This window comes from Gorilla gorilla, chromosome 9 (genome assembly GCF_029281585.2).
Source record: "Gorilla gorilla gorilla isolate KB3781 chromosome 9, NHGRI_mGorGor1-v2.1_pri, whole genome shotgun sequence".
Classification (NCBI taxonomy): Eukaryota; Metazoa; Chordata; class Mammalia; order Primates; family Hominidae; genus Gorilla; species Gorilla gorilla.
In genome coordinates, this window is record NC_073233.2 from 38,747,537 (window position 1) to 38,761,910 (window position 14,374).

Genomic DNA, 14,374 nt, shown 5'->3' on the forward strand with positions numbered 1-14,374 from the left:
CTCCAAAGGACAAACACACCAATGCAATTCCACACTGTGGAAACCTGCAATTCAACACTTCCCAATGTAGTGTGCCCAGAACACCAAGTACAATGTACTGGCATCTGATGTGGTAGCAATTCTCTCTAAATAAGTTTTTAAAAAGCAACTCCGTCTGGGAACCATAGACTAATAGAGATAGAAAGAATCTAGAAAGGCCATCTACACCAATGCCCATTTGGAGCAGAAATCTCTTCCAGCTTATGCCCAACAGTTGATCAACATGACTGGTGACTAGTTTTCAAGATAGCCCATTCCATTTAAGAGAGCTTTAAAAACAAGCTGAAATCTGTCTTCTCATTTCTGACTCCTGGAGAACCACTGAATGAATATTACTTTTTTTTTTTTTTTTTTTGAGACAGAGTCTGGCTCTGTCACCCAGGCTGGAGTGCAGTGGCATGAAGTCAGCTCACTGCAACCCCCGCCTCCCGGGTTCACGCCATTCTCCTGCCTCAGTCTCCTGAGTAGCTGGGAATGCAGGCACCCGCCACCACGCCCGGCTAATTTTTTTGTAGTTTTAGTAGAGACGGGGTTTCACCGTGTTGCAGGATGGTCTTAATCTCCTGACCTCATGATCCTCCCACCTCGGCTCCCACTGTGTTGGGATTACAGGCGTGAGCCACTGCACCGCGCCCAGCCGCAAATATTACTATTTTACAGCCATCTGTGTGTATCTCCTCTGCCCCATTGTAAACTTGGCCTTGAATACAAAGACTCTCTGCTCTTCTCTGCATCCTCTAAACTCAGTGACTGAGGCCGGACGTTGTGGCTCACGCCTGTAATCCCAGCACTTTGGGAGGCCGAGGCAGGCAGATCACGAGGTTAGGAAATCGAGACCAGCCTAGCCACCATGGTGAAACCCATCTCTACAAAAATACAAAAATTAGTTGGGCATGGTGGCATATGCCTGTAATCCTATCTGCTTGGGAGGCTGAGGCAGGAGAATCGCTTGAACCCGGGAGGCAGAGTTGCAGTGAGCCGAGATCGTGCCATTGCACTCCAGCCTGGGCGACAGAGCGAGACTCTGTCTCAAAAAAAAAAAAAAAAAAAAAAAAAGATTTCAAACAGTTTTCATGTTTTTCTGTTTTGTTTCCTAGTAGACTTCCTTTTGAGACATAAGATAATTGACCCTGCTGAATGACAGGGAGAAGGGATTTATGAGTCCTTGGCCAAGATAGCCAGGAAGATCACAGGAATTGACAGCAAGGTGTCATGAGGCTATGGTTCCAAGTGGGGAAAAGAACGGTGAGTCTGGGGCAGGCAGGTAAAGTCACAGGAGAGGAGGTTCAGGGCAATATGACTGCTTCTCCTGTCCTGCCACAGAGACCACTCTGTGCTAGAAGCCACTCTCCAACTTAACAAAGATACTTTAGACAACAGTTCCTTTGGTTTTATTGTTCAACCAAGCACAAATCATCCATTTAAGCATTTAGTCCATCATCCCCTACCTTGTCCAAAAGGACACCAAAAATATCAAATATCTTTTGCAATGAAGAGCCACAATATTAGTGAACTTCCACTATTGGACTGGTAATTCTACCCGAAAAGAAACGGACTTGGGCATGTGTCTTGCATACCACTAACCAACCTTGGTAATGATCCCTGTTTTCTCCCCAGCTTGTTCTCAAAGATCTGGCTTAATAACTTTTCCAAGAATTCATGCTAACTCTGTGGTTTCCAGAATCCACTGGGTTTTTTTCCTACTTGAAAACTAAGACATTTATCTGTCTCAACTCTTCGGTCACCTCTCTTATTCTCCATGAATTTCCAGGTTATTGGATAAGAAGGCAGTTATTTTATGTGTTTGCTAAATTGGTCAGAATGTGGATTGACTCTTTTTGATTTAACACAGAGCCATGAACTCAAATATTCCTATAGGGGCCAAGTAAGACAAGTAAAATGAAGGTGACCCTAAAGAATGAGACGACATTGAACTCACAGGGATGGCTACCCTGGCCACATCACCCTCTGACCAACAGAGGCAGCCACGACTCAGCTCTCCCAGCCAATAACTGTAAACAATGTGAACCCAGCATTGCTATACTTTTCCATTCTCAAAGAAAAGTAGGAAATCTGGACTTTTTTGAGAGCGCCTGAGTTATAAGTTCTTGCGAATAATTGAAATTTTAAAGAATCACTGTCGGGTCAAATAAAACACACATCTGGCCCAAGGGCTGCCAATCTGCAACTTATTGTATGCATCTCATGAGACTGGTGATTGAGATCAATAAAATTTATGTCTTTAGGGCATGTGGGTGGCTCACGCCTATAATCCCATCACTTTTGGAGGCTGAGGCAGGAGGATCACTTGAGCCTCAGGAGTTCAGACCAGCCTGGGCAATATCATGGTAAGACGCTGTCTCTACAAAAAAATTAAAATTAAAATTAAAAAATGCTGAGCGTGTTGGTGTGCACCTATAGTCCCAGCTAGTTGGAAGGCTAACGTGGGAAGATCACTTGTGCCCAGGAGTTCAAGGCTGCAGTGAGCCATGATGGCACCACTGCACTCTAGCCTGGGTGACAAGAGTAAGACTCTGTCTGTAAAAAAAATATATATTTTTAATATACACATATGTTATATATAATATATTCATAAATGTATAATAAAATATATGTTGAATATATAAATATATACAGAATATATACTTATGCATAAATATATATATTTTTCAATCCTTAGAACCCTAGAAGTCATTCATTAAGTTCCATCACCTTACACAAATGACATAACTTCCTCCCTGGCCTCAGCTTCATGTAAAATGAAAATTACAGCACTTCCCCCATCAGACTGATGCAATAGGTCAGGTAAGTAAATCACAGTGCTTGGTATGCACTCAATAAGTGTTAAACTGTTGCTTATGTAGTATTATCCCCATTTTACAGCAAAGAATACTGAGGTTTAAGGAGACATTGTGTTTTTTGCCCACAGTCGGATGGCAAGTGGCAGAGCTAGAGTTTGGGTCCAGGTCAGTGCTGTTCTTCCTTCCAAATGAGCTGGATAATCCTGGTGGTATTAACCCCACCCTACAGGTTCACTTTTATTATCATGAGACTTGAACGACTCCCAGCTCTTTTCTCCAGCGGGATGAATGAAATTAGGCATGCTGAAGGTTTTAAAGGTGAACTGGGGTAGAGGGAAAGGACTAGGGTAGAGGAGAGTTGGGGGAGTGGGGAAGGACAGGTTTGAAACATTCCCTCTTTAGCCTTCTTCAGCTTCTACTTGGAGGCACAACATGTAGTTTTGCATAAAGCAGTGGTCCCCAGTGTTTTTGGCACCAGGGACCAGTTTTCTGGAGGATCATTTTTCCACAGACCAGGGGTAGGGCAGAGGTGGGGGTGGTTTTGGGATGAAATTGTTCCACCTCAGATCATCAGGCATTAGTTAGATTCTTATAAGGAGAGTGCAACCTAGATCCCTCACATGTGTAGTTCACAATAGGGTTCATGCTGCCATGAGAATCTAATGTCACCACTGATCTGACAGAAGGTGGAGCTCAGGCAGTAATTCGAGGGATGGTGTGGCTATAAATACAGATGAAGCTTTGCTACCTCGCCTGCCGCTCACCTCCTGCTGCAAGGCCCAATTCCTAACTGGCCACAGACCACTACCGGTCCATGGCCCAGGGGTTGGGGACCTTTGGTATAAAGAAAGCACAAGGCTAACTGATGGAAATGGCTGCTTATGTGCAACAGAGCACGAAGTTTACCCTCCACCAAAAAAAAAAAAAAAAATTTATTTCTATTGAACTGGGAAAATAAGCAGAAGCGGTTATCAGCAAAGCATGCACTTTGGCGCTTCACTTCTGGCAGTGGCCTGGACTGTACATTTTCCTAAACAGCTTTAAGATGCATAAAAATGTATCCTGAGAAAATTTGCTTTTCCTAGACAGCTTTAAAATGCATAAACACAGCCGGGTGCGGTGGCTCATGCTGGTAATCCCAGGACTTTGGGAGGCTGAGGTGGGCGGATCACCTGAGGTCAGGAGTTCGAGACCAGCCTGACCAACATGGTGAAACCCCATCTCTACTAAAAATACCAAAATTAGCCGGGTGGGGTGGTGGGCGCCTGTAATCCCAGCTACTTGGGAGGCTGAGTCGAGAGAATCACTTGAATCCGGCAGGCAGAGTTTGCAGTGAGCCAAGATCGCACCACTGCACTCCAGCCTCAGCGACAGAGCGAGACTCCGTCTCAAACACAAAAACAAAAACAAACAAACAAAAAGTGCATACACACTTTCCTTAGAAAGTTTGCAAAAAGAGAAAAATGTCCCTCATATAACACAAATTGTGAGCCCTCTTCCCGCTAAAAACATGTACATTGAGATTTGGCCCAGGAAAAAAAAAAACAAAAAACAAAAAACAAACAAAAAAACACTTAACATTGCAAGAGTGGCTTCTTTAGAAATGATTAACTTTGATATTCCACAGGCACATGAAGATTAATAAAAAGGAATTGAGGTTTTACAGATGAGGAAAACCAGAGCCGCCCTGAAATCCCTTATCAACAGAAGAAGTAAAAGAGAGAAAAGAAAAAGAGCCTTTGGAAGGCAATTAGCATTCATATGAATATTCAAAAAGGGGGAACTTCGGCCTGTCATTTCTCTCTCCCACCTCTAGTTATTGGCCAGGCAGGCATCCCCCCCATCTTCACCTCTGTCTTCTCCCCTCTGCAGAGTTAATCAGATTGAAGGGAAGCACCTGGGGACATTCAAACTCTTGCTCTCTAAAACATGGAATTTACCCATCAACCCCTCTTCTCTCCCCACCCTTGATACTCAGGGCTCATACGTGAGATGCTGAAATGCCTGATTCTTTTCGGTGTTGACAATAAACCCCGCTGCAAGCCTTGAGAACCATCACCCCCTTGTTTAAGGATCTGTGCTAAGAAACTATGCTTCCTTAAAGTTTAAACACAAGAGAAGAGGCTGAACACAGTGCCACTCATCAATTACATTTACCTAAAAGAGAAAGAAAGAAAAAGGAAAAAAGAAAATAAAAAAAGAAACCCAAATCGAATCAAGCCTCTAGGAAATACAGGGGAGGCCAGGCGCGGTGGATCATGCCTGTAATCCCAGCACTATGGGAGGCTGAGGCAGGCGGATCATTTGAGGTCAGGAGCTTAAGGCCAGCCTGGCTAACATGGTGAAAACTCATCTCTACTAAAAATACAAAAATTAGCTGGGCATGGTGGCATTTGCCTGTAATCCCAGCTACTCGGGAGGCTAAGGCAGGGGAATCGCTTGAACCAGGGAGTCGGAAGTTGCAGTGAGCCGAGATCGCACCAGCCTGGCGACAGAGTGAGACTCCATCTCAGAAAAAAAAAAAAAAAAAAAATTGCTGGGCGCAGTGGCTCACGCCTGTAATCTCAGCACCTTGGGAGGCTGAGGCAGGCAGATCCCTTGAGGTCAGGAGATCAGGACCAAGCTGGCTAACATGGTGAAACCCCGTCTCTACTAAAAAATACAAAAAATTAGCCGGGTGTCGTGGCGGGCACCTGTAGTCCCAGCTACTTGGGAGGCTGAAGCAGGAGAATCGCTTGAACCCAGGAGGTGGAGGTTGCGGTGAGCCAAGATTGGGCCATTTCACTCCAGCCTGGGCAACAGAAGGAGACTACGTCTAAAAAAAGAAAAAAGAAAAAAAAGAAAAAAGAAAAGAAGGAAGGCAGAGGAAGGGAGGGAAAGAATGAGAGAGAGAGAGGAAGAAAGAGAAAGAACAGAAAAAAAGAAACACAGGGGAGAGAGGACCAAGTTTAAAAGACTGTAAGATAAAACAATCTGCCAAATCCAGACTGTGGGATATTCTACCAGAAAACTGACCTGCTATTTCCAATAAACCAATAGTCTGAGAAGAAAAGGGAGGAGGGGGCTGTTATAATATAAGCTAGACTTAGGAGAGGACAACTACCAAATAAAACAAAACACAACAAAACAATAAACCTCCGTGTAAATACTGTACTCTGTACTTACTGTGTACTTGTATGAACCACAGATTGCTAGACTTGAATTAATCAGCCCTAAGGGACTTAGGGCCAAAAGATCCAGGAGCATTCCCTAGGAATTCTCAGTGGTTATGCCACAGTGCTTAGGTTTAACACTTTACTCAATGAATATCCAATTTCCCTGTAGCCACAGTAAAGTAATTTCAAAAGTCACTTTCATATGCACTTATCAGATCTTATTTGGGGAATGAATAGATACTGGATTATCCACATTCAGAGCTGCTGGCAACCTGGCACAGATGCCCCTAGATCAACACAAATATTATTTTTTTATTTGCTTGAGTGTGACATGCTCCATCTCTTTATTTTAAAAAGTAAAATTTTAAAAATACCAGAAATAATTAAATATTTTAAAATGCTTGGGATGGGAAAAGTCTAAGCATGATCCAAAAGTCAAAAACTTGAAACTGTAAGACAAAAACTTACTATTTTTACCATAAAATAAAAATATCTGACAGAAAAAAACCATTAACAGAATTAAAATACAAACCAGAGAAAATATTTTCATTACATATGACAAGCAAAATAACTCTTATAAAGAAAGCACTTTTTCTTTATTATTATTATTTTTAGAGAGATGGTCTCTGTTGCCCAGGCTGGAGTGCAGTGGCATCCTCATAGCTCACTGCAGCCTCAAACTCCTGGGCCCAAGCACTCCTCCCACCTCAGCCTCCCAAGTAGCTGGGACTATAGGCATGCCAATATGCCCAGCTAATTTTTTAATTTTTTTGTTTTCTATAGAGATGAGATCTTGCTATATTGACCAGGCTGGTCTTGAATTCCTGCCTCAGCTTTCCAAAGTGCTGAGATTACAAGCATGAGCCACCGAGCCCGGCAGAAAGAACTCTTATAAATTAATATTGTTACTAGATGATCTATCCCAGCTTCTAGCTAAAGCCAGCCCCACCAACTTATCTATGGAGCCCCTTCTCTCCCACCTCCTTCAAGGACACTGTTCCAGTGATTCTGTCCCCTCCCATTGATCATTTTTTTCCTCCTCTTTTTTTCCTTTTATTTATTTATTTATTTATTTTTTTGAGACAGAGTCTTGCTCTGTTGCCCACACTGGAGTGCAGTGGCACAATCTCAGCTCACTGCAACCTCCGCCTCCTGGGTTCAAGCAATTCTCTTGCCTCAGCCTCCCGAGCAGCTGGGATTACAGGTGTGTGCAACTATGCTCAGCTAATTTTTGTATTTCTGTAGAGAATGGGGTTTCGCCACGTTGGCCAGGCTGGTCTCAAACTCCTGACCTCAAGTGATCCACCTGCCTCGGCCTCCCAAAGTGCTGGGATTACAGGTGTGAGCCACCATGCCTGCCCCATTTTTTCCTCCTCTTGATCATTCTCATCAGCAAACAAACATACAGATACTTCTATCTAAAGATAAATAACTAAATAAAAGCAGAACAATTTAAAACAAAACCACTCCTTCTCCCGACCTTCTTTCCCCAGCCAGCTAGAACCCCATTTTTTTGCTCCCTTTTGCAGCAGAACTCCATGAAAGCATGATCTTTACCTCCTCTCCTTATCTCTTAAACCCATCTGTTTCAGGCTTTTGTCTCTTCCCTCTAATATATTTAGAGGTAACTTCAATTAATAGTCTAATAAATGTTTCCAGAATTTTTTCTCTGAAGATATAAATACACCTCAAAATGTTTTTTTAAACAGTTATCTCTGGGTGGTGAGATGACAGATGAATTTTCTTTTCCTCTTTATAATGTTTTGGTCCCGTCTGAATTTTTTAAAAAATGATAAGCCTGTGTGACTTTTATAATCAAGGAGAAAATAACTGTCTTCATTTTAGATAAAGTTGCCATCTAGGCATACAGAACTACATCTGTTGTTTTAAAAATGAAGAGTTAGAAATAAAGCTAGAATAAATAAACTTGTTCGCTTTTAATAGAAAAACTCCTACTAAAATATGCAGTAGCTCCTCATTTCAGAGAAACACTTATCTGGATAACTTTTTATTAGTGTAGCTTCCAGATCAATGCTCTTCTACCCAGAGGTTATGATCTTTTCTTGGGCAGATGACAGGCAGAAGGATAAATGGTGAGTAGAGGGTCTCAGAAGAGATCAGGGATAGGAGAAGTCCAAATACTGCTTTGGATCATTAAGGTATCTTCCACTCATCTGATGTAACCTCTCCCTCTCCAATACACACACACACACAGACACACACACACACACACACACGCTTTTATCAATCCTCATTAACCTCACTTCACCTCCCTGTGCTACAATCACTGTGTTTCTCATTTCCAACTTGGCCCCTTCTCCATCCCAACCTTTCTTTCCTATCTTTCCTATTCAGCTCCTTTCTTCTCCAGATCTAAACAAACCTAGCATTTTTCCTCACCTCCACAAGATGAAAATAATTCCTTGCTTTAAAATAAAATAGTTAGAATCATGGTATGGAGATAAGTCTGCAGAGCCCAAAAATATTTTTTAAGAGGCTGAGAATATTTTCAAGAAGTCAAAGCTATCATGACAACTTCGCGATGGCCTATAAGTATGCATTTGCTGAATTGAATCTCACCTGAAGCCAATCATTTTTATAAGAAAGGAAATGACACAAATGTACATGCATGGACAGGAAAGGGTCTAAAATTTTGTGCAACATCATTATCATCATAGTTTCATCTAGGCTTTTGGGGGGAGTTTTAATTTCCTTCTCTGCGTAGTTGTATTTTCTAACTGTTCTATAATTTATACACATTACTTACATAATAAAAAAATTCAATACATTCATAAAATGCATGTCCAAAAATAAAAGGATAGAAAAGGCCAACAGCCAGGGAGGAGAAAGAAGAAGCAGAAAAGTGAGAAGCAAAGGAAAGAAGCTTCCGAATCAGTCCACACTAAGTGAGAGGGACACAGAGCTAAGTCACGAGTCTCCATCTTTATCAAACCCTGGAGTCCCATTCTTCGTTCTGGTTGGCAGGGTTAACAGACCCCAGGCCAAGTCCAATGCAACGCAATAATAAAGAAAAAAAACTCTTTAAACGGCATTAAATGAAACTGTTTAAACAGGGGAAAATTAATAACTTGTTGCTGGGGGTGGAGATGAAGGAGTAGGGTCGGCAATGCTGATATTCACAGAACTGAGGCTCCCCACCTTCACTTTGCATCTCAGGCTCCGGGAGCCACTTAAAAGCAAGCTATCTATTTCCAAGAAGTAAATCTCTTGGACGGATACCTTATGTTCACGAGCCCGCAAGGGAAGGTGCTGGGCTGTGTATTGGAGCTCCCAGCCAGAGAAGACAGCTATCTCTTTTGGCACAGGTTCTCAGGGATGAGACCATGTCTAGCGGGGATTTTCTCCAGATTCGACAGCCTTGGCCCTACCAAAACGCACAGCTTTGTTTTCACCATACATCACTCATTGTTGAGTCTTTTTTTGTTTTTCCTCTCAAGCATCCACAGGTTGAATACTGCGTGTTCCCAACAGCCTGTGAACTTCTTGGACCAGCAAAGGGACATTCATTTTGCTGAGCACTCCTTTCACATTTCTATTGTGTTCGATTTCCCACTCCCTCTACCCGAGTCCCCAGAGAATAACTTCTTCCTTGTTTTAATAACTTGGATCACAGTCAAGGTTGATGTGTTTCTCCATTTTGCAGGATATTTTCTTCAGAAGAGACAAAACAGAGGCCAACAGGGTAGGAGAGGCTTGTTCGGAAATCAGCAGCCATTGAGAACACACAGAAAATGTTTTCAAAGAAATAGAAAGCAGATAACACAAGGCACCATCAATAGAAGGCTTCAAAATGGTGGACTCATACTCAGAAAGATTCCCCAGCAACGTTTTCTCCCAGGGACCCACTTTAAAAATCTAATTTCATTTGTTTGGGGGTGAGGGAGAAGAAAGTACTTTCTGTAAAGTACCTTCTCACTGACTTAAATTGAAATACATTCTCCCATTGGAGGTCATAAAAGTAGCTGTGATCCCAGTGGGTATGCAGAAATTAGAAAATGAGTAAAGGGAGAAGGAGGAGAAAGGAGCGGTTCAGTCACACTATATCCCACCTCTAACACAGCAAGTTTTCATTTCATCTGCCCATGTTCTTTATAAAATCCTGTCCCCACCCATTGTAACACTGCTCCCTGACATCTAATGAAAGATGTCTCCGTGGACTTGCTCGGGATACAAGGAAACAAACCTATTCTTTGTGAAGCCACTTTTTTAAAAAAGAAACATTTTCAAGGAAAGAAGACCCGAACCAGCATTTAGTGGGGTTTAGTCTGAGGTATATGATCTTTTAATAAAAAATTGATAATGCCTCTTTTTTATGAGTGATATGGAAATTACATCTTTCTTCTCTAAAACATGAACCAAATCACCAGTTTTTCCTGTAATAGATCTACCTTGTCACATGATTTTTCTTACCATTGATTTCAAACAGTCTCGAGACACTAGTTATGAATGAACACAAAAAGTTATGTGTCTGAATTTGTCTTCATGGAATACCTTTTCTCAAACGTATTCTCCATATTAATACTTTTCATACCATGGCAAAAGAAAGTAAATCCAGTATCACAAAGAACAATGACCCCAACCCAGATTGGTCTCCCCTGGGGAAAGGCCAAACTTTCTACTGGAATTACAGATTCAACTAAATCCAGTTCTGGGCTTTTCATGAGTTTGGAGGAGACAGCCAAGGTGTCACCATGTTTGAATGCTAAAAGTGAGGCAAACTGTGGGTCATGACACATCAGTGGGTTGTAAAATCAATCTAGTACATCACAATCAGCATTTTAAAAAATGAAATAGGATAGAGAGAAAATGTCAGCATGCAGAGCATGTCATAAGAGTATTGCTCAGTGAAAATCTATGTTGTGTGTGTGTATGTGTGTGCACATGTGTGTATATGGGATCTCACTGTAAAGGATATTTCTAACTGTGGTCACAGTCTGAAAGGTTTGCACCCATTTAAGAAGCTCTAATCTAGGGCCCAGGTCCTGGAGTCAGACAGAACTGATTCCAACATGGCTCTGCCACTCACTCACTATGTGACCTTGGTTAGATAGCTTAATCTCTCCACCTCCTCAGCTAAAAAATTGGATGTGGCCATAGTGTCCTGGGGGTGTTGTAAGATCAGATCAGAACAGAAGAGGAAACATGTACAGCCCCTCACACAGCACCCAATACTGTTTATATACATCCTTAGCTAAATGTCCAATTCACAAAATGGAAGTGGAAATTCGTGGATTTACAGTATGTTCTACAGGGATAAATTCACAGTGTGAGAGAAGATGGTAGGCAATTAGCTAATTGTAACTTTTGCTCTGCAAAACAGTTGTTCTTTTGTGGAACTATCTGTTGGGCCATCTAGCCCTTTTTATAACAGCTCCCCGAATAAAGTTAATATTCGAGAAATATACATATATATTGTGTTTGTTTGTTTTGTTTTGTTTCGTGGAAGGGTCTCACTCTATCGCCCAGGCTGGAATGCAGTGGCCTGATCTTGGCTCACTGCAACCTCCGCCTCCCAAGCTCAAGCAATCCGCCCACCTCAGCATTCCAAGTAGCTGGGGTTACAGGCATGTGCCACCACGTCTGGCTAATTTTTCTGTATTTTTTGTAGAGAAAGGTTTTCACCACATTGTCCAAGCTGATCTCAAACTCCTGAGCTCAAGTGATCCACCCACCTCAGCCTCCCAAAGTGCTGGGATTATAGGTGTGAGCCACCATGCCAGGCCAAGAAATACATTTTTAGGCAGGGCGCAGCAGCTCATACCTGTAATCTCAGCACTTTGGGAGGCCAAGTGTGGCGGATCGCCTGAGGTCAGGTGTTCGAGACCAGCCTGGCCAACATGGCGAAAACCTGTCTCTACCAAAAATACAAAAATTAACCAGGTATGGTGGCAGATGCCTGTAATCCCAGCTACTCAGGAGGCTGAGGCAGGAGAATCACTTGAACCCAGGAGGCAGAGGTTCCAGTGAGCCGAGATCGTGCCACTGCACTCCAGCCTGGGTGACAGAGTGGGACTCTGTATCAAAAAAAAAAAAAAAAAAAAGAAATACATTTTTATTTCAGAAATCCTTTCTAAGATGTAAGTAACAGACCAATGAAAACTCTTCTCATTTTTTTCTTATGCAGGATTGAACGGAACAAATTGTTCACACTTTGTGCTTCATCCTTATAATACAGCTTCTGCCTCCTCAGCAAGTGACTAACAGTACGTGTCTAAAAACCTTAAAAAGTATCGAAATTATCTTAACCATGGAAATATCCAGCTGCAAATACATGCCAAAATTCCTTATCTGTAATTTTTGTAACTGAACAAACAAGCCCCTGTATTACAGCATGAAGAAGTTTTTGAAACTGAAATGTACTGCTCACTTCACAATCATGTTCTGTCTATCCTTGTTATTTAGCTTGGGGAAGGTTATCAAGTTCTGAGGAGAGGAGAAAGGAGAAAAGGAACGGAGCCAGAAAGAACGGGTGGGACCAAGAAGCCAAGGAACTTAAGACGAGTTAAGAACAGGTAGAAAGGCCAGGCACGGTGGCTCACGCCTGTAATCCCAGCACTTTGGGAGACCGAGGTGGGCGGATCACCTGAGGTCAGGAGTTTGACACCAGACTGACCAACATGGAGAAACCCCATCTCTACTAAAAATACAAAATTAGCCGGGCGTGGTGGCACATGCCTGTAATCCCAGCTACTGGGGAGGCTGAGGCAGGAGAATGGCTTGAACCCAGGAGGCGGAGGTTGCGGTGAGCGAGATGGCACCATTGCACTCCAGCCTGGGCGACAAGAGCTAAACTCCGTCTCAAAAAGAAAAGAGAATGGGTAGAAAGACAGAATGCTAAAACTGTCAGCAGCCCCCCAGATGGAAGACAGGAGAGAAATAATTTAAAACAACAGAAAGCCTTTTCTTTGCGGTCCAGAGAGAGGAAGAGGAGATCTGGATAAAACTGCTGAAAAATTTGGGGGCAGGGGTGAAGTGAAGAACCTAACAGTAAGTCTTGGAAGATGAAATACAACTCTGCTGATTACTGAAGGATGAACCAAATAACAGGACTGGGCCAACCCAATAAAGAAGAAAAGAGGGCGGCTGGTTGTGGAGTTAAAGCAGAGAGAAGAAAAAGAAACAGCTACAGAAATGCCCCAAGGTGCAGGGTATAGGGCTGGGGAAGGTGCGAACGTTTGGGAATAAAAACAAACTTTGAAAAACAACAAAAAACAAGTCTTTTCAAGGCCTGGCCTCAGACTTAGGGTAAGTTCTCCCTGAGATATTTAAAGGTAAATAAAGAACAAGCAAGTTAAGACTGAAAGGCTTGACTGATCTAACAGGAACATGTGGCATTATGGTTGTAATGCCACAAATTTAGTATTTAGTATTTTGTGAAATATTCACAAAGAAATGAACAGGATGCTGCGTAATTTTTTACATTGTTTTCCAGGGGCATGTTGATGAGAAATGCTACTCCCTCCATTTTGTCCCCAGCATGTGTACGATGAATAAGAAGAGGTGGGGGCGGGGGAGAGAGATTCTTCCCATCCACCAAATGCTACCCTGATTACCCACGTCAGTCCTAACTCCTGCATTGCCCCAGGTGCCAGTCAGCAAGGCCTACGCCATTTGCTTTGCCATCTCCGCATTGTCCACTCACTTGCTCTGCCCTTCTGTCCATTTCACTGAGCTGGAGCTCCCAGCAGCAACTCTAGAAAAGAAGAAGAGGTGGGGAGTGGGGAATGGAGCATGCATGGATCTGGCAAGCCCCCCAGATCCCAGAATCCAGTGAAAAGCCCCTCAATACACAGAGACATCAAGCTAGCTATCAAGAGTGCTGAACTAAGTCTCCAGTCCCACTGGGGCCAATGGTGTGGTGGAAGGCACCACCAGAGGCTGCAAAGAGCTTGGGCTTTGGAATCAGATCTGGACTTGGAATCCCAGCTCTAGCACTTAGTAGGATGTGAACCTGGGAAGTAACTTAACCCTCTGAGCTTGGTTTACTTATCTGTAAACCAAGCAGTACTTAGCTCTCATGAGAGTGTTGGGAAGATAAGATGAGGTAACCCGGAAGGGCACCTGACATGCTGCAGGCACTTCACGAGTGTTCTATGCTACTGTCCATCTCTTCACACTTGGTAGAAAATGAAAAGTGAGCTCTTTCAATGGTGAAAGCAAGTCCCACCTGCCTTCTTTTTTTTTATTTTTTCATTTTTAGGTGCAAAGAGTAGCTCCTTTGATGTTTCCTCGCTGTATTCTCCCTATTATGGTTGTATTATCAAGTATGGAAAGAAAAACCCTGTTGGTGCAATCAGGTGTGGGCATATCTGACTGTGAATTGCCCAGATCAGCATCACACAAATACAAATTTGGATC

General features: G+C 42.7%; 1 protein-coding gene across 6 annotated transcripts in view; it reads right to left on the reverse strand.

The window, feature by feature from the left end:
* Nucleotides 1–14,374, reverse strand: part of WT1 (WT1 transcription factor) — a 48,481-nt gene that overhangs the window by 15,458 nt on the left and 18,649 nt on the right. For 4 of the 6 annotated variants that reach the window (XM_019035688.4, XM_019035687.4, XM_019035689.4 and 1 more), the window contains exon 5: nucleotides 13,659–13,709. The exons of the other annotated variants lie outside the window; for them this stretch is intronic. In XM_019035688.4, coding sequence (XP_018891233.1) covers nucleotides 13,659–13,709 — 51 coding nt within the window. The remainder of the gene's footprint in view (nucleotides 1–13,658; nucleotides 13,710–14,374) is intronic. 6 annotated transcript variants of the gene reach the window in all.